We start from the raw sequence: 20,430 nt of genomic DNA, 5'->3' as shown, positions 1-20,430 counted from the left end.
CATGCGCTAGGAAGCAGCGCAGCATGGGTCGGCTCTTGGCCTGCCCTGCAAGCAGGGGGTGGGAGCCTGGGGCAGGTGTAGCTCATTCAGCTCACCCCCGTGAGCACCCACAGGTGAGCACCCACAGGTGGGCAAGGCAGGCTGGGGCGCTCTGCGCACTTTGGGACTGTTGTAGAGAGAGGAGGAAACAGCTGGCTCTACACAAGCTGTGCGAGTCTTGCTATTAGAGCAAGGGGACTTGTGATTCAGGCAGCTTGTAGGCATACATAAATATTTGTGGCATAGTTTGCATTATTATTTCAGTTGGGCTATAAACATTTGGTTACTGATAGTAGGCTAGAAACTAGCAAGTCTATAAATTTTAGATGGCAGGGAAGTGCAAGGGGTTTTTTATTGACTGCCAAGGTATGAAAGTCCCCATGTCTCTCTCCTGTTAAATAATTGCAGTGCCAAATACGTATGGGAACTTTGTGTGTCGCCTTGGTTAAGTTTGAAAGAGGAGGAGGAAGCAAAGCTTACTCACGCAGGGAAATTCCTCGGCACGTATGCATGCCTTCTGCCTCCCATACAGGTTCTTGTTTGAGCTTGCCCTTTTCTCTTTACATGTTTCTACCTCTGCCAGCAGCCAAATGGAAAGGCTAATTTGAGAGACTTAGAGAAGTAGTTGCAGTATGATAATTTCATAGCTAACATGACTCTTTCCCTTGTCCTGTGTACTGTAGGAATCTGCACGTTACTGCATGGGTACAGCTTAGTGGGGATTTTTTGTTTTTACTGGGAGAACTACTGCTTTGTTAGACTAGCTCATGTGCAGCTTCTTTTCTTCATAGTTCTCTTTATGGAAAATAAAAAATCTTATGTATGTCTTTTGTGACATTACCCCTGAAATATTGTCCCCCACCCGCAATGGATGAAAAAGAGACCTTCTGAATTAAGAGCATAAACTTACAAGAGTTATATATTTGGGGGATAACAGTTCTGAGAGTCTTTCCTGATACTGTGTTTCCATGCAAGAGAGCAGCTACATAAATGGCTTGGAAAAGTGTCATTCTTTACTAAGAAATACTGCGCTTAATTAATTCTTGTTCCTGGGAGGTCAGCCTGGGGCACTCATTATTGTCTTAATTGGTGGTATAAATCCTGAAGTGCTATAGGAGAAGAGGAAAAAAAGGAAAATGATGAGCAGTTAACAATGTATAGCCTTTTGGATAAGTGCTAGCCAGTTGTACTGCCATTTTACTGACATTTTATGGTTTTAGTGGGTTATAGGTCTGGTCCTCCACAAATTAGGTTAAAGGGCATTGATTTGCATAAACAAAAATATAAGAAAAATAGCAAAATGCAGTAACTCATTCCTGTGTTCTGCATTAAACTATGTGAAGTATCTCAGTGCTCTCCAACTCGGAAAAATGTTTCTTTGATCTCCTATTAGTCATATTAAATTATATTCATTACACTTCCCATCTGGAGTTTCCTAGCAGGCCAAAAATCATCCTATAGACATTAGTGAAAGGAGGTTCACTGTAACTTTTTAATTCTGTACATTTCATTTCCTTTTTTTTTTTTTTTAATTTGAAGAAAGCAGATGGAAGTGCATACCAGCTTCTTCCTCTCGGTTTATATTACTGAAGTGAAACAGCAGAAAATCTCAAGCATTCTTTCTCCTCACATATTGTTTCAAGGTGATGACTGCTCTGTCAGGAGACTTTGACACGTTTGCTAAAAAGGTCAGGAGTTCAGTGAAAGTCGAAGTTGTGGAGAAATCTAAGTGTGGTCTTATGGATACTATCGTACTCTTACCGGAGCAGGTTGCTGCAGATTGCATTTGAATGAAAGAAGCTCAGAAACTTCATGGCAAGTAGCAATCATTTTCCATCCTTTCCTGTTGGGGAGATCACTCAGTCAGTAGCTGCCTTTCTGCCAGCTGGCAAGAAAAATAGTATTTCAAACTTGCAGAAAAAAATGAATAGTTTTGACTATTTGGGGCATGTTTTTAAGTTCAAGCCAAGCTTTGTGGAATCAGAAAATGTGTTAGTCTAGGGTGCTATGAAAAATGGGTTTCATTTCTGCCTTACCAGCGGCCAAAGGTTAATTGCTGTTAGTAGCCCCGTGAATAATTTCCTTCAAACTGTGTTGTTGAAATTATTTCTTCCTTTCCCTCTGAGGCCCACAAGACTCTCTTCACCTTAAAAACTATTAGGATTTATCAAGTGTGGCCTTCCCTGGCTTTACTGGAGAGTTTCTTGCAGTTGCAGATGAGCATTCCCACTTTGATAGCTTAGAGAGGGGTGACAAATTCCTCATCTGCCTATCTCTGTCCACTGGGGCTTTTTCTTTTTAAGAAATGAGGAAACCCTAAAACCTTACAAGCTTTTCCATTTGTATAAAAATAATAAAAAGAGAATAGCCATTTTACACCCTTAGCAGGTTGCTCTTAGGTCCACAGGTCTGTATTCCTCTGTGCGAGATTTGAGGTAACACTTGCTTACTTTTGTAAAGTGTTTTGAGTTCTGTTGATAAAAAACCCTGCTTTAAATCGCAAATTTTGTTTTCTTCCTCCTGCTGTGGAAGGCTATAGCAGAATAAATGGCTGGATGAGATGAAATGTGAGTGGCGAGCAGAGATTTCCTGCTGACAATAACAGTAACAACAAAAAATCCCAGATGGCTTCCCACCACAGAATGACACAGAGGCTGGATGTCCAAGCCCTCTTCTACACCACAGTTGACATGCTCTAGGTGTTCTCTGCAAGCTGTTGACATTCAGCAGTGTTTATTCATTTATTTTGCAAAGATCCAACCGTCCTGCCCTGACATACGTAAGCAGCACAATTGCTGTGCTTCCTGGCAATAAGCCTTCCTCTGCTTGCTCTTGTAGCTGCTTCCATTTTGTGCAGGCGGTGGTTTCCAGCCATGATGTTGGACAGTTAATTTATTACAAAAGCCATGATTTCCAAAGCAGGACAGTCAGGGCATGCATCTTGGAAAAGTGCTGTGCAACTACAAATATGCTCATTTTGGTTTCCCCTTAGCTGCTTTTGCAGCTTTTGTTATTTGCGGAGTCTTATGTTCTGTCTGCAGCCATTTTATAGCATCTTTTTACTATCTTTTATAAACCTTTCTATGCAGTTGCAGTTGTGGAGTTGCACGTTGTCAATTACTTTTATACCAGATATTCCTGGTTAACAGCTAAAAGTTTTATTCTGTCTGCCCTAACCTGCTTGCAGATCCTACTGGAGATTGATTATTCCTTGACTGTTGCCAGCTGTAACAAAAGTACTGCAGGTCGTGTTTTGTTCATGAATGCACCTGTGTGGTTCCCCAAACACATAAGCAAAGTGAGTTTGTGCAGGTCTCATCAGTCAGAGCCTAAATGTCTCTGCTGATGCTCCAGAGAGAGCAGGACCCAAGTCCTTCATATCTTACCCGGGTAAGTTTTGCAGGGTTAGCAGGGGTAGAGGGTTACTTATGGCTAAAATAAGTAGACTGAAATGAGGTTATGCATCATGAACAGATTTGCTCTGTAAAAAGGTGCATATTTACACAGTCCCTATTTCAGAGTGCAGCTAATGGCAGAAGCTGTAGGTATGCTGTGGGCTGAATTTTCTTTTCAGTTGTTATTGTTACTTATTTTTGCCTTCAAAGTGCAGTTTATCAATGACTTGATAAAACTGTACTGCAGAAAAGTCTTTCCTACCCCTTTGTTTCTTTTAGAGATGTAGTGTCAAGACACTTCACTGGGAAGCTTAATTTGCAAATTTACCAAAGAATGGCCTCTAAATCTGCAGGAGTCATAGATGGCTGACTGTATTTGGGGGTAATCAAAGCTGAACCAGATGAACTGAGCAGGCTGTTTAAACAGACTGAGCTAGCAATAGCCCTTTTCTTTTGATTACCCTATCCCTGGCTTGCAGTGCAATTTTTCAACTTGTAAGCCTGCTACATCTGTGAATAAGATTTGGCATACCTTATGCTAGCAAAATATTTTTAAGAAGCTGCTAAGACCAAATGATTCTTCTCTTCACATGATATGCATAATGTTAGCCTTAAATCATGTGACTTGCCAAAATCAGCTGTAAAATGAAGAAGAGAGAATTGATTATCAGATATTTAAGCATAGCGGTTGATGTGAACGATTTTGTAGACTTCATAAGCTTGAACATTTAACATTATTTTGAGGGCTTATTCATAATGACTTCCTTTGTACTCAAATAACCAGTGACATAATGGAGTTCAAAATATTATTGATACATTTAATATTCTCTGTGAGCATTGCTGCTCTGTACAGAGCTCTTTATTTTTTGACACAGTGACAGACAAATACTACAGAAGTAAATGGTAAGTGGGATGAGGTGGGGTTTTTTTGGCATTGTGTTGAAGTTACTTTGACTAAGTAGGTTGTTTTGTTTTAACCAATAGACTTAGTAAACTGGCTTTACTTGCTGCTTGATACATACGGTTTCACGTATTGCTCTCTGCTTTCAGCACAGCAGATAAGATACCAACACAATTAAAAGTGAAAAATAATCTGTCTGCTCTGCCAGTGGTGAATGCTCAGAGAACACACGCTGATACAATAGATTTCTGAATAATTTATACTCAGCATTTTTCCCTGCACTTGGTAAATGAGGATGCCTAATGTGGCATGGTCGGAATGATATTCTATCTGTCATCCATTAAGATAACAAGATTGGTGGGCCAGGGAGGGGCATGGCTTGGAGCGCAGAAAAGATGGGATTAAAAATTGAAATGTTTGCCCAAACTGTTTTGTATGAAGGAGGCTGATAAAAGCAGCTTAAAAAGAGAGAATTAATTCAAAAGTGTGACTTCTGTAAAGCTTTGTCTTCACTAAAATAAAACATGAGATACGTGTTTATTTCAAAAGTTGCAGAGAAAAGGAATATTAGAGCAAACCACTGTTCTTTGTAGGTCTTCAGCAGCTTCCTTTACTTTAAATTCAAGTACTTTGTAGGTGCTATCAAAACCAAATATGTATCACTGAAATGTTTTATGTTTCACAGTATGTTTTTTTCTTTAGATACATAATGCATTTTAAATCGCAAAAAATCATTTGCACTTGTTTTTGGCACAGGGGTGTCTCTTCTGCCATGATAGGGTGTTAATTTGGAAAGGATGTTAAAATATTTGTATAAGAAATTACTCATGTAAATGTTCAGTACCTCAGCAGACTCAATTCCTTGCAAGGTGAATGCATTACAACAAATAGTAACTTTGTTTGCCATTAGTTTCTAACAAGAGCCAATAGCCACTTTAAGTTGATTAATTTATAAACAGTAGTGGTTTGCTGTCTCTGAAATTCCTGGCAACTTCTTAAAGTTAAGATTCATTCAAATTTTTTTTCATGTTTTTTGAGGAAACTCTCAGGGTTGTGAGAACAGATGAGAAAGCACTTTGAGAAAGCTTTGGCTTGTTTCTAGCTTTGCTTTAGTGAACCTAGAGGGAAAAAAAAGGATATAAGCAGTGCTGCATAGTGTTTACCTCCTGCCTAAATCTTTCCTTGGTGAGGAGCTGACAGGAAGGTGTTAGATCCATAAACACAGTGTGACAAAGAAAGCTAGCCCCCTAAGAAAGGGGTTGATATATTGGCCAAAAGCAATAAAAAGGCCATTGCGCTCTACCTGTGTATTATACCTGTTCTGCTGTTTGGAACCCAACCTTGAAACGATTTAAATGTGCTTTTCTGCTTAATCTGAAGGCAAATGCCAGTTCTGCCCATCACTATATTCTGCAATATTTCCCCTTGCTGCAGAGACACTAGTAACCAAAAAGACAAGTGAACAGTAAATACCTGAGCTGGAATAAAGACCATGTCCTGTCTAGTCTCCGTCCTGCCCTTGCTATAGTCTATAAAATGGGACAAGCAGGGAGACATTGTGCCACGGGCAATGTATCATGTCCTAGGTGGTGTAACAAGTCAAATACTTCGGGGATGAGGAACAATCATGGTCAAGTACAAGCCTGTCAAATACCGCCTACCGGGGATAAGCTCAAGAATGGCTGTGTTTAGATTTTATTATTGTGCAGCGTGAGTATGTACAGAAGTGCAGCCCTGCAGACAGCAAATTCTGTCAGTTTGGAGGTAGATGACTGCTTTTAATCATAGGTGGTGAGTTTGCCTATAGGGTGTGTGCAAATCACTACTTCTGCACACATCCCAGAGGCCTTGGGCTCGTTGCACGTGTGACGTGGTGAAGTGCGTGCACTCTTTCGGTTGCCTGGGCCGTGTCTGCTTTGTATTTATGGTGAGCAGGCCATCACTATAAACCTGTCGTCTAAGATGAGACAAATTTAAAGGAAAGAAAAGTAACCGTGTTGAAACCGCACAATTCCAAACAATTACCTGGCATATAGGTCATCCTGGTGAGCAAATATTTTTGTGAGCCTACCATTAGATTTGAGAAATAGTCCTCGGCATGACCCTACCTGTAATGCCACCCGAAACTTCTCCTGCGCTGTGTGAGGCTTGTGGAGGCAGATCTCAAAACCCAGCCACAGAGCTATGTAAATCCTATTTGCCCTCTTATACTTGAAAAACGGCCTCTTATTCACCAGATGATGGTTTTGTTTTGGACTTTATATGCAAAGAAACAACATGTTGAATCTGGACATTATTCCTAATGTCTGTCTGGAGGAAAATTTAAGATCAAGTCTTTTCAGTGCCGTATTATTGAGCTTTTAAAAACAGTTCATCACAAATGTTAGTAAAATAGTATCCCACTACTGTATTACGGAAGACTTCTTAAAAGCTAGGCACTAATATACAGTTGGAAAACAGGTCCTTAGTTTTGGGCAGGACCACATCATACCTGTTTTCCTCTGAATATTTTTACATTAACAAGTTTATTTTTCATTCTCTTTTGTGAAGAAAAAGATAGATAATCAAACGTAGCTGATGGAAAATAATTTGCAAAACAGTTTAAGCTTCCACAATTAATATTCCAGTCTATATATTTTATTCTACATAGGCTTTTGCCTGGGGAGGTTAGGCCGTTGAAAGAAGTCCCATGGAAGAACTGTCTCAATGTAGATCTAGATATCTGCTTTTTCTAAATTTGTTCTTCTTAAGCCCTTTCTATTAGTAATGGGTTCATGAATGCTTTGTATTTGCTGTCTTCAGAAGTTGGGTCTCCTTTTCCTGGTTGGCTGTAGGGGCAAGTCTGTATGTTAAGGACCGAGGTCGTCTTCTCTGCTTTCCTTCCTGATGGATTGTAATTACACCCTAGGTTAAAAGGATCACAGAATCTGTGTCGAAATATCAGAACAAATGATCAGTCAACAGGTGCCATTAGCTACGGGTTATATTTTGGTGCACTACAGGTATATTTTGGGGAGGTTGTTCCTGCTGTGTTCTGTATTGGGTGACACTTGATGTTCGTATTTCATTTCGAGCAGTGCCTGTTTCAGTAAACTAGAAGTTGTTCAAGCATGGATGATTGGCAGCCAGTGCCCCAGAGAGGGTGCAGGCAATGAGGAGGCTTTGGGAGCTGATCTTTATTAAATCACTCCAGTTGTTCAGCGAGGCGAGACAGTTGCACGAGACAGTCGTTTTTGTTTGTTTGGGCCGTTTTGCTTACTGGCTTGTTGGGCTGCTGTTTGGGGTATAAATCCATTACTGCCTGACCAAGGGTGTTGCTTTACATGCAGCAGTGGGTTAAACTGGGATGACCAATGGGGAAGTTACCTGGCTGGGCTCCTGCTACCTGTGTCCGGCTGAAAAGTGACGCCTGAATAAGCCACACAATGACTCCTGAGCCAGCACAGTTTGCAACTTCTACCTGTTGAAATAAAATAAAATAGATGCCATAGACTTCTAACAGTTCTGGTTAGCATGACCAACAATTCTCACAGAGCCACGTGTATGGGAATATCAAAGTAAGAAAGCAATAACTGAATAGTATTACAAATTTTCAGCAAGTACACAAATTTACACACTTGCCATATTTTCTCCTGCAAAAATTCAAGCAGCATTAATGAGTTGAATATAAAATAGCAGTGTTATTGCTAACTTTAGAAGGTTTTAATTGGCTAATAAATGACATTAAATATTTATCCTGGGTCCAGTAGCTTAAGAGAAAGAAAGAAGAAAAGAGTTTTTATTTACCACTTTGATTATAATGTTAAGTATCTTCTAAATCAGAGAAGCTAACCTCAGGATGAGGCTTGCCTGTGCAAGAGCTGCGGAAAACTATTGCCGGGGTTACGTGATTAAAGAAGCATTTTTTGGTTCTGAGTGAATCTGAGGTATTTTCATAACATTAGCATCTATAGCATGTTGGGTGTACAAGGAATTTATGAGCAGCCCTTACTGACTGTGCCTGCCCTACCGCTCCCTGATTGTATGGCCAGAAACTCTCTTGGTTAACTCTGAATGATAGGGTTTGGGGCTTTTGAACTACTTGCATATCTCTAAAAAAGCCTATTTTATAGCTTACCATGATTACATCTTTAGACAAATGCATCGTGGGTACAGAGCTATCATCTGTGAGATTAAGTTTACCACTTCCCTGTAGGGCGTAAACATGCAGCTTGGTGAAGAGTTTCAACCTCTCAAGCCCTCCAACAAATATTAAATTGCCAAGTATCCTTCCATAATGCTATGATGTTGACTGAAATTTGACCCCGGTGCTTGCTGAAATGATGCTCAAAACCTGAGTGAGAAGGTTAAGTAGCGCTGTCAAATTTCCAAATGTCTGTCACAGAAATACTTTCACTGCGTATCTGTGGATTGATCTCTAAAATGCTTAAAGTAATCCTCCTTTCTTCTTCATTATTATATGATATTATCTAAAGCATGGGTTTTAGTGGAGATAAAGAAGTTAACTTGTTTTTGCTTTTTTTCCTGTGCCAACTAACCTTGCCGTTTATGAACATTTGATTGGATTCCTCCTATGGCGAGTAAAAGGGAGAAAAACGATGTTCCTTAAGTATGAACCAGACTTTTAGTTGTTTCTTTAATTTCTGTTCAGGATCATTCTAGCTACATGATTATTTTCACAGCTGTGTCTGAATAAGAAAAATACTGTAATTGGCAGGGTTTACAAGTTCAAAACTCAGCTGATGTGGAACTCTTCCACCCACAGAAGCTGAATTTATTGCTGTAGGAGTTCTAACTACTAAAATAACTGGGTTTCCAATTATTTCACTTTTATGTGCAGCATTCAAACTAGAGAATCTCAGCATCAACCAAAATCGAGGGGACCTTTAAGCTGAGGGAAACCATTGCTTCTTGGATGAGTGTTTGACTTCCAAGGGGATCAGTCTGGAAGGCTGCTGTTTACCTAGCTCATTACTAAATACATAAGCCCAAACCATTTTTATTTGAGCCCTTATGTAAAAATCTAGGACTTCATTTCCTGAATGCTGTTACTAGTTCTAGTTTTGTTTATTTTGGCTTTAGGTTGCATTATTTAATTAGCTTTTATTTAAGAGATGAGTCTTATGTTGCAGAAAAACAATATTAAATTATACTAAGCCTGAGTCTTTAAAGTTTCCCTACTTCAATCATAATGTTGGATTTATTTTGCTATTTTAAGGCAATGTTAGTACTTGTCTATAAGGGTTATGGGAAGCTCAAAGGTTTATTTGATTTCTTTTTTTCTTGATTTCAGGGCTTTTTCCGCAGGAGTATCCAGAAGAACATGGTTTACACATGTCATAGAGAGAAAAACTGTGTTATCAATAAAGTTACTCGAAATCGCTGCCAGTACTGCAGACTACAGAAGTGCTTTGAAGTGGGAATGTCCAAAGAATGTAAGTTGTCTTCAGAAACAATTTATTGTTTGTCATATCCTTTGTGTAGATGGCAGTCCCAAGGGAAGAAAATATTATGTGATTATGTAATTGAAGCCAGTGTCTGCATTCGTATGTCCGAAATGAATTTGACTTTTGCACGCAACTTCAGACCTGTTCTTTACTGACTTCTGAGCCCTTAACTTTGCAGCCTAAATGCCATCATTTAACAATTTCTAGCGTAACATGATGCATGTGCAACCTGGCCAGCCCGGGTGGATGTGAGAACTTGTAAGTAGGTACTTTTGCCAGTTTTTTTCCTAGTTTAATTATTTATAATTATTTTAAGTGGATGTTCATTAACCTGCTCAAATTTAAAAGAGCACAGCCACAACTACCTGCTTTAAGACTGGATTATCACCAGATGCTTTCCCTTATGAGAGGGCATCTTGGGCAGGGGTGTAAGGAGACAGCACCTTCTTGTTAAGCCCTTTTGACATTTCAGTCCCTTTCCTGTGAATGCCCATGTGCAGATGCCCGGGCAGCCGCCTGGGGACCGGCCTGAGCTGTGCTGGCAAGAGGGAGGAGAGGGGTTTCTATGTTAGTTCCCTCGTCAAATTTGTGACCCGGCTGCTCAAAATACCAGTTTATGGCATTTTAAAAAGCTGATGGAATGGCAGCCTTAAGTCTTCTGTTCTGACTAGTTGGAACCTCTCTGAAAGGTGAAATTCCCTCTTAAACCTACAGAGCAAATCTGACTATATGTAAAGTATTGCTACATGTACAAAACAGAGAAAAATAATGGATTTTTTTCCTCTACCTTCTTTTCTAGAAGTCTTTGCATTGCCGTTGAAATTAACTTTTTAAAAAAATTTAGATAGAAATTTGTTATTTTTCTCTTTTTGTTGTTAACTTATATCCCTTTCAAGCATGAAAACTTAGCAGAAAGAAGTCTTTCTCAAATCTCCAGGGGGATCTCTTCTAAAAAGGTTTTTTTAGTTTATTTTGATTGGCTTGATAGCAGTAAAAAACAAAATCCTTTCATGTAGTGATATATTTGATTGTTGTGGGATTTTTACTTTATCAATGACCTTCCTGATTTCAGTAGGTCAATTCCAATAATAAACATCACAGAAATTTGCAGTGTGTACATGAGAAGCAAAAAATTACCCAACACCACTCTCTTTACTTAATTCACCTACAGAACTTCTTTAAGAAGACTTAAGACCAGAGAAAGAATTTTAACACTGATGAGACAGTTAAGACAAGAACATATTTAACTCACAGTTCAGCCATAAGCATTTCTCTTTCCAAAATTGCATGAAACTTCCCAGTAGTTAATTTTTCTGTACTTGGGCAAGAGCAGAACAGGTTCCAAAGTCACACCGGTCTGTACTAATTGCATCTTTTTTCTCTCTCCCACGCACCACTTCTTCCCCTCTCAGAGGGAAAGTGTTGAGGGGAAAGAGAAAGAGCTACCTTTATCTTTAGGACCCCTTTGCAGAGTTTCCAACCCCCTCCTCATGGAAATCAGAAGTTGTGGTTAATGAAACAGGCTTGACATCCAGGATTTTACTGCTGATGTGAAATAATAATCCTCTTAAATGCTGTAATACTGCATCAGAGTAGGTTTTTGAAATACCGGCAGTATTGCTAACATGTTAACCAAAGTTAGTTAGGGTAAAGTATAAAAATTTACCTCTTTTTAGGTTGTATATTGTTCTCTTTCCTCTCATAGGGTATCTGGAGCTTTGCCAGAATTGTCCCATGCGAGAATTAAGCTCTGTGTGTTTCTTAGGGTGAACAGAGAGTGAAACTGCCCTTTGACAGTTGCCTTTATCTCAAACCACTCTAGGCACCAAAAGGGAGATAGTAGATTGGAGAAGAAGCAGAAAAGATACTGGGGAGAAGTGAAGGATGATCTCTGGCTGCATTTCTGCAGAAGGTTTTTGCAGTGGAACAGAGATTTTAAATGTCATCAGTTTGAAAGCAGAGTGTCTTGTCCTCTGGGTTTAAAAACTAAGGCTGAGATGGTTCTGTGTTATCTCTTCATAAACAGGAACTTTTCAACTCTAAAAGGTTTGAAAAACTCTTTTCTAATCTGGCCTTCTTACATACATGTCTCCAGGTTTCAAGAGTACTTCTTTAGAAGGTTATGTAAACTAAGGAACATTTATTAGTGGGCTTTTTAGGAGATAGAGTTTCTCTAAATAAGTAACTTATTCACACTTTTTTTTTTTCTGTCTTCTTACAACTCTGATACCTTTTTCTGTCCTTTGTTCATGGCTTTCATACTGCAAGGTATCAGAAGAGTCTAACAGGAAAACAAGCCTACAATGTCTAAACCAGTCCCAAATGGGGAAGTTAATCATGATGGACAACTGCAAATAGGAACCCCAAGGTCTGTTCCCAATAGCTAAGGAGGAGTAAATACAGGATTTCAGTATCCAGAATAATCTGTGCTTAAATTCTACAGTCATGTTATCTGTTCTGCCTTTAAAGGGCATGCATACATACTCAAATATGCAACTCCTTTTGAGTTGAATGAGAGTTGCACATAAACTATCTAAGATCAGAAATGACTGCCTAACCAATGCAATAAGTAAGATTTTAAAGATGGAGATACAGCATGTTGTAAGAGATGAAGAGATACTCAGCATTTCTTGTATGCTTTTATCTTGTCATAGCGAATGAAGTGAGATGATGAAGGAATGCACCAAATTTGCATTTCTTTACGGGCTGTTTTGTTCGTTTAAGGAAAACGAGGTATCTCCTGCCCCATTGTAGTCCCCAGATCTGATAGAGCGAGGTCAGTAAGAAGGCTGCCTCCAGGGCAGCAATGGAGCTGTTTGTATTGTGATAGTATCTACAGGACCCAGCTGAAACGGGATCCCACTGGCGCAGGACCTGGCTCTCGTTGTGTAGCTGCTCTTGCAAAAAGTTTGTGCTCTAAATAGACAAGACAAGGGGTGTGAGGGGAATGGAGCTGGCCTGTCGATGACTGCCTTGTCATCTGACCACAGGGCGAAAACAGAGCTTCAAATAAAGCCTTGCTGTCTGATCCCTCAGCTCTCCCACCTCCTGAGCTTGCATCCCTGCAGGGCGAGCTGCAGCTCACGGTGTAACACCCCAGAGCCAACCCCTCCCTAGCACCGCGTTCGGGGGTTACTGTGCGACTGGCCCAAGTAGGTTCATATGCGGGTGCATGGAAACTAATGCAGGAGTTGTAGGTGCAGCTGAGGCTCTGATCCCTGTTCCACAACATTTCTCTCCTTTCCATCCCCCCCCACTTCAGCCTCTTAATTTTTTTATGAACATGTAGAGACAAATTACGATCACATAGGATTTTTTTTTTTTTTTTTTTTTTTTGGTGCTGCTGAAGTGGGATGGCTACTGAGGCTGCGAGCGTCTCATTAGGAAACTCGCCTTTGCCCTTTTGATATGTGATCCCTGAGCTGCTGTTGAAGTTTCATCCCCGGCCGACCCCGGTGCGGGGAGGATGCGCACTGTGTCTGTACGCGTGGATCCTGCGTCTCCGGAGCTCGCGCAGGGTCGCGCATGCAACTGCGGCGCCTGGCACAATCAAGGGAGCAGGCAGGAATCAGGGCAAAACCCTGAAACACAATGGGCTCTTTCAAGCAGGATGCTGGAACATACACTTTGTAGGATGAAATCTACCCTTAAATAAAACTTAAACCCTGGATTTGTTGCAGGGTACAAGGGGGGAGAAATGGAGCTTCCTTCAGCCACAACTGCTCGGCCTGGCCTGGCAGATCTCTCACCTCCATCCGCTTTTGTAAAACCCGCAGCCTGCGAAGGCTGTAGCCGTGCTTGGTGGTCTGTCAGGTGCCCCTCCAGATGCACACCCGGTCCCAGTACCGCGGTGTGATGCAGAAAAGCCCTCTCTACTGGCATGAACTTCATCTGCAGTGAGCCCTGGCAGAGCCAAATTATGTTTATAAAGGCACAGAATTATTGTTCCAGATTGCTTCAGTGCACTGAAGCAATGTTCGGATTTGTAAATCTGCTTACAATTAACCTCCCTGGAGGAGGGAAGGAGGGAATGCAGGGGAATTACCATGAAGAGGAGAAATTGTTTGTTTGTTTGTTTTTATTTTTAACCTGCACAGAAATGTCTGTTACTTTTCATCACAGACTTCAAAGTCTTATAATATTTAAATGTTCATGCTTCTTAGAACATAGGATTAAATTCTGCTACTGAACAATAGGATGAATACTTATTTTATTTCTGGTTTAAATTGGCAACCAGGAAACATCTACTTAAAGAATTATGTTTGTGTTTTTGTATTATATTGCAATTTTATATTCTATTCATATTCTTTCAGTCTTCTTATTGAAGTGAGATTCTATCTCCAATGATTTGTTAACTAGAGGGCTAATCTCCATAGCTGCATTTGGGAAGGTTCATCCAGATCCACTAACAATGTGTTTTTGAAGCAAGTTAATTATAACCCATGAAATCTTTGTTTGGATGCTTTTACTCAGAGTTTAAGTATGTTTAATTCTTTCTAACCGGCAGTAAGTATTGGATTTAAGAGTTGTTTCTGCTTTGCTATGGGCTAGATTTTTAACTAGATGCCTAAATACCACGTAGTCGCTAGGGGCTTGGTCAAAAATTCCGAAGTAGTTACCTTGTCTGCTGACTCTTGTGGGTTCCTTGAGAGACGTCATCTAAATACTGGCATGGAAATCACAAAACCATGAATTCTGCTTTGGGACTGATTCCGCTCAGTAAAAGTTACAAGATGATTAGACTAGTTTTCCTGTATTGATAAGTGAAGATGATGACCCTTCTTACAGGAGCTGGGAGAGCTTGTGTTGTGAAGGTGAAAAATTCCAACTGAATGTGAAAATTCCAATGAAATTAAGAATTTGAGTATACAGATAGCAGGGAAACAGCAATCAAAATTCACAGATCACAATTTTTAGTCTTGTTCATTAAGTTCTTTTTTCCAGTTTCTGATTGAATAGGAAGGATTGTATTTATTTTTTCAGCCTGAGAAATCAGAAACTTTTAAAAGTTAAGGCCAAACACTGACTGGAAGTTATTTTAAGAGAGCAAAGCCAACAGAAAGGGTCTGCCTGCTACAAAAACACAGTGGTCTAAGGTCAGTCTGTCCTTTGCCAGAGATAATGCACACTTTGTTATGCTGGGTGGCTGAAAATGATTTATATACAATTAAAATACTGTTGTAAAGAACTGAGTTCTACTTGTTGCACAGTGTTTCCCATGGTTAAATAAACATCTTTTGCTTTTGCAATGGCTTGGTGTCTTCAAAGAAGCAGATTTTTTTCCCCCTTTTGAGATCTGCCTCTTCTGTGTTTTAGCCTTTCCTCCTGATTTTGCATGGCTTTCACTTGCTAGCTTTAATGTTTAAAGGGGAAACTTAGATTGAATGTTATTATTCATAATTTACTCTATGTTCTGTGAAGATGGTTGTGTAATAGCAGTAATTGCATCAACTCACCTAATGAGCTTTCCCTCCAGTGCCATGTACAGCAGATTAATAGCCCATGAATTCATTTGCAGCTCGTTGTGTTTCAGAAAAGTATTTCAGGCAGCAATTAATAAACTGCTAAAGAAAATAACATAAAAAATGATTTTTTTTTATTATGTTAACTCTCCAGCTGAACAATTTATTGGCACCTTTCATGATGCAGCTAAGTAAATCGTCTCCTAATTCCTCAAGCACAGTGTGATTTGTGAACCTTGCTCAAGTCACAATGATTTGGTAATTAGTCTGATCTTTAGATCCTAAAATGCTGGGGAGAGGTATGAACTGAGTCCTGAGGTTCTGTTCTTCTTCTGTCCATGGCCTTTCAGGAGTGATGTGATGTGATAAATAATTGTAACTTCAAACCAGAATACACCAGTGCTGCAACACCTGCCTTTTTTTCTTGAGTAGGAAGCCCACAGTTGTGGAAGCCGGGGACTGGCGGAGGGCTGGAGGGTTCTGCTGCACCCTGGCAAAATAAACAGGTGCTTGTGCACCAGCTGGCCGGGAGGTGCCGGGAAGTAAGAGATGAAGGGGCAGGGAAACTCCTGTTTGTATTTCCTAGCATAAGGAGGAGCGAGGTGATATGCGGCGGGCACGGAGTGCAGGAGAGCTGGGAGCAGAGCAGCAGCACAGTGACAGAGGTCTCTGGGAAACAGGGAGATGCTGCTGCATGTGGCCAACCTTGCCTGGATGCTCTGGAATTGCTCTATCTTTTTTTTTTTTTTTTAAACTAAATGCCTTTAATAGGTTTTTAATGTTTTGCATCATTTCTTGTTCAAATGAAAGCTATCTTTTCTGTTTTCTCCTTTAATACAAAGGATGCACTAGGCTTTGTCTTGTCTTTAATGCTTTTAAAAATATATATTTTACATCTTTTCCCTCATTTGGGGCTCTTGAAGACTGAGTAGGCATAAAGGGAATTCCTTCAATAAGCTCGTACAGAGATTGATTACATGTCCTCAGCTGGAAGTTACATTAAGACGTATTCACTAAGGTATAGTCTGCGTGGTGAACTTGCCGGTGCTCTCTGCTGTCTCTATGACAACATGGGCACCTGCAGAAGTCGCCCGACGGCTGGCGCTCTCCACAGCCTTCGTCTGCATCCGTAAATCCTAATCCTCAATGACTATGAATATGTGTCTGTCTTATGTTTTGTTTAACAAGGTGTTTTATTAAAACGGCGACACTTCCAAAGTTATTACGCTAACCAATTTTCACTGCAGTGTCCAATATGACTTGAAAACAGATGCAGTTTAAGAAAAGAAAAAGTGGCAATAAGATATTATGAAGTTCTGGACTTTCTGAAGGCCTTTTGATCTTGTCCTATGGAATAAATTCATTTGAGTGATATGGGGTTCTTGTATGAATAACTTTTCTTCCAATATAGGTGAAACTCAGAGATAACTAGTGCCAAGTTTAAAGCGCATACAGTCTAATTTCTGCAGAGCAACAAGGGCTTAAATCTGCAGTACACTCAAGTGAAGTACATGTTACTATTCAGTGGCTTTATCAAAGTCCCATGACTTGATGGAACCTTTTCTTATTTTAAAGGGAGCACACTTGATCCGAGTCCACAGACTGGCTAAAAGTCTGGCTGTTGATACTAGCTCTTAAGGTGTCTGTTGCTGTCTAGCCACAGGCCACCTACCCTGGAAGTTCAGCTCTTTTTTGAGGACAGTTAGAAAGGGATACTTCAACAGATGGAGCTTCAAATTTTTCCATGTCATACTCTTGTGGGCTTAGGGGTGTTTTTTTGGTGGTACTGTTTCATGTTCTTTTTTTAAGTCAGCTTCCAACTAAAAGGTATTAGGTGTGGATGTCTCTTGCAAAGCAGCTTCTTAACATGGATCCAATCATTTCTATGGCCCTTTCTGTTATTTCTTGTTCTGTCCTTTGGTTGGGGAAGGGTGTTTCTTTTTTTAGCATTATTCTGGTTCATGTTTATAAAGAAACTGCCTCTATGCGTTCCTGTTGCCATTACAGATAGCCTTACTTCTGTCAGAGTGTAGTATCCCTGCTGCTTTCACAGCCAGAAAACCGGTGGCTTGTCCTTTGCGCCCGGTGCTGCACCAGGCGCCGCTGCTGCAGGAGCAGACGGGAGATCTGGAGGGAGCCCGTCCCATCCGCTCTGTGCGCTCGGCCGGCAGCACAGGGTTGAGGCCGTGCTTGCTTGCTCATGCAGACATAACTGCTTAGACCCCAATCCCATGACCTCAGAAGCTTTGTTTCAGTGCTTCTATTCTTTCTTTAAACACTCAATTCACTGCTTCGTATTCCTGACTTGGATCATTTTCTTATTCAGGGGCATGTGGCATCTTTGATGCATCTCTTTCTCCTAATTGCCATTGTGCCAGGCAGTGGTACTTTCTACTGGGGCTCTGTGTTTTCTCTGCTGGCTATTATTGTGCTTTTTTTTTTTTCCTTTGCACTGCTCTTTATTTTGGGATATAGAATTCAAAGGATAGAGAAATATAGATGAGATAAATATCAGTCTGGGAACAACCAAGATCCTGTATTCTGGGCCTTGACACTAAACATGGCTTATTTGGTTGTCAGGCCAACCTGAAAATGTTATCTAGAGTAGCCAAGGTTCATGAGAAACACAGTAAATTGTTCCCAAGAGTTCTGGGAAGTCTGAACTGTAGCACTGCAAAAGTGCCTGAAGGACTCGCTATCAGAGATGTGTATTTGGTCCTTCCACTTTCAAGAAACATATGTGAGCATGCATGCAGCTTCCTGACAAATTATATCTGCAAGCATAATTATTTCATTGTTTTCCTGGTGATCACTTTGCTGGGGATGGTCTTGTGTGCGATAGGTCTCTCTGCAGAAGGCAAAGGAATGAAGCCCACACTGGTTTCCTCTGTGGAGAGTAACTCCTGTGCTGGTGGTGTGGAAGATAAAAAGCAGCCTCTCAGCAACCAATAGTCTCTCAAAGACTGTTTAAGAGGGTCTGTACATAAGTAGAAGAGACCATGGATTTTCCTCTGCTGCTGTCACTCCCTGATGACTTTCTTTCGTGCACTGCATGAGTTGTTGTAGCAGAGGGAGTTTTCCATTGCCGTGCCTGCAATAAGCCAGCTGACACTTTGCAGCTCCTCCTGCTGGGATGCTAGCCTTAGGACTGTGCTCTAAAAATAACCTCAATTTGTTTGTAGTTTGACTCTGTATCACATGCTCGATTTAAAGTACATTGGAACAGTTAATCTCTGGTTCTTTAGCTTTCACGTGGAAAGTGTACAGGATTTTTTAAAGTTGAACAGCATATAAACACTAGCAAGAACTCTGTTTCTATCCTAACTAAAATAACACTTTTCTGCTAATACTAGCACAAATAATAGGAAAGATCATAAGACATTGTGAATATTAATTTCCCTTAGCCTAGCCAAAATTAACTGAAAGAGCTTTGCCCCATCTCACTTTATTCCAGTACTTGTTTGCATGTTTGCATATTTATGAAAACTCTCAATTTTTAATTCTAGATCTTATGAAAAGTTTGTCAGTCATGCAAAGAAAGTTCTGAAACTGACTTTAGAAAGTTGTAGCTAAAAGTGCTATGGGCAGTGCCTAAGGCTGATAGGCATTTAATTGTCTGTGGGATTGTTTCTCAGTGTCATAAATCCATAACTAGTTGCTTATTGCTGATATAAGTGGATTTGGTAAATAAATGTGAGGAAATTCCCTGAGTTTTCAAGACATTTACCTAAATTTCAGAGTTAAAGCTAAGTGGAATTCTTCCTTTCCCCTGGCAAATGTGCAACAGAAAGCAAACATGCTTTTAGTTGGATTAGAGGCTTGGTTAGTCATCTGACAGACAGTTTTAATGGAGTCAGAAAGACATGCTAGGAAAACATGCTGACCTACTTTTTTTCCTTGTTTCTTTCTCCCTCTCTCTCTCTTTTTTTTTTTTTTAACTTTTAAGCAAGTGCAATGTTAATTTAAAAACTCCTCAGAAAATTAGATTTTGCTGACGGAGCTCATTTTGTGATTAGTTTGTTTATGCTTCTGCTTGGGGTATGATAAGTGCTTTTGGTAACTGTATTTCATCAGGTTGTTTTTGCTTCTGCTAGGAAATTGGGTTACATTTCAGAAATCCATGTTCTCTCTCCTTTCCAGGATGAAGCCATCACCTTCAAGTTAATGAATGAAGTTGAATTGTCTGACAGAAGACTTCACAAACTGCTTAAAATGACAGACTAACAAAGTGTGTTAGTCTCGTGGGAGGGAGGATTACTAGCACATAGTGTCATGCATTTTGCATTTGGGATTTCTTTTTTTGTTTGTTTGTTTTTTACCATCTTAAGTAGGCTGATACTCTACCTTCAATTTTTTCTTAGAGTCAAAATTTAGTGTATTTAAACCTGGGAAACTCTTACCATAAAACTTGAGAGTCTGAGAAGACAGCATTAAAGTAAATGGGAGAACTTAGAAATGAGGATAAATTAGAACATTAAGAATAGAAATACTAGATGGAATAATTGGAAGATAAGGAAAAGCTTTTTAAAGATGCCGGAGGCATCTCTGTGCTCTCTCTTTAATGATAGGCATGTGTAGAATTCATCAGACGGTTCAGGGATGCCACGTTACTGTGTCTCTGGCGCAGAAATGTGCTTTATTCGCTTGGCAGCAACAGATAGTTTTGGTGAAGAGATCACGGTGCAGCTGAAAGAAAGAGGGATCATAGTTCCTTGACTCATTGGTGAATCCACAGACACTGTTTTCACCTGTCTCCCCCTATTCCCATCATTAGCAGATTTTTCCACTGTATTCCACAGTTATATTGGATCTTGAATCAAAGCGCAGAGTGGGAGCCTTCATTCAGCCTTGTTACAATGAATGCTGCTACAAATCCGTAGTTGTTCTTTATCCTGAAGAAAGTTTGTCTTTCTTTATTTTTTGTCTTATTTTAACTCCAATTAGTTTATTAGGGTTTTTACTGTATTTGCGCATGTGTTATGGAAATTGTAATACGACTTTGGAAAAATGACAAGTGTCTGGAATTCAGGAGTTTATGGGAACAGCATTTTGTTTTAAAGAATCCACAAGTGATGTGCTCTTACAAAGCATAGTGCTTACTTTTATAAGTTGTGTACTTTCAAAGAATGTCCTAGTGACACAGTAAGGATTGAAATTTATTTTTGATTGTTTTAAATATTAAGTAT

The 20,430-nt window shown here is 40.0% G+C and overlaps 1 protein-coding gene across 7 annotated transcripts in view; it reads left to right on the top strand.

The window, feature by feature from the left end:
• RARB (retinoic acid receptor beta) overlaps positions 1-20,430 on the top strand; it is a 337,815-nt gene that overhangs the window by 280,677 nt on the left and 36,708 nt on the right. For all 7 annotated transcript variants that reach the window (XM_067291499.1, XM_067291498.1, XM_067291497.1 and 4 more), the window contains one exon: positions 9,629-9,770. In XM_067291499.1, the coding sequence (XP_067147600.1) occupies positions 9,629-9,770 (142 nt within the window). The remainder of the gene's footprint in view (positions 1-9,628; positions 9,771-20,430) is intronic.

Source organism: Apteryx mantelli, chromosome 2, assembly GCF_036417845.1.
Source record: "Apteryx mantelli isolate bAptMan1 chromosome 2, bAptMan1.hap1, whole genome shotgun sequence".
Taxonomy (NCBI): domain Eukaryota; kingdom Metazoa; phylum Chordata; class Aves; order Apterygiformes; family Apterygidae; genus Apteryx; species Apteryx mantelli.
Note: the sequence above shows the minus strand (reverse complement) of the source record. Positions and strands in the feature narration are given on the sequence as shown.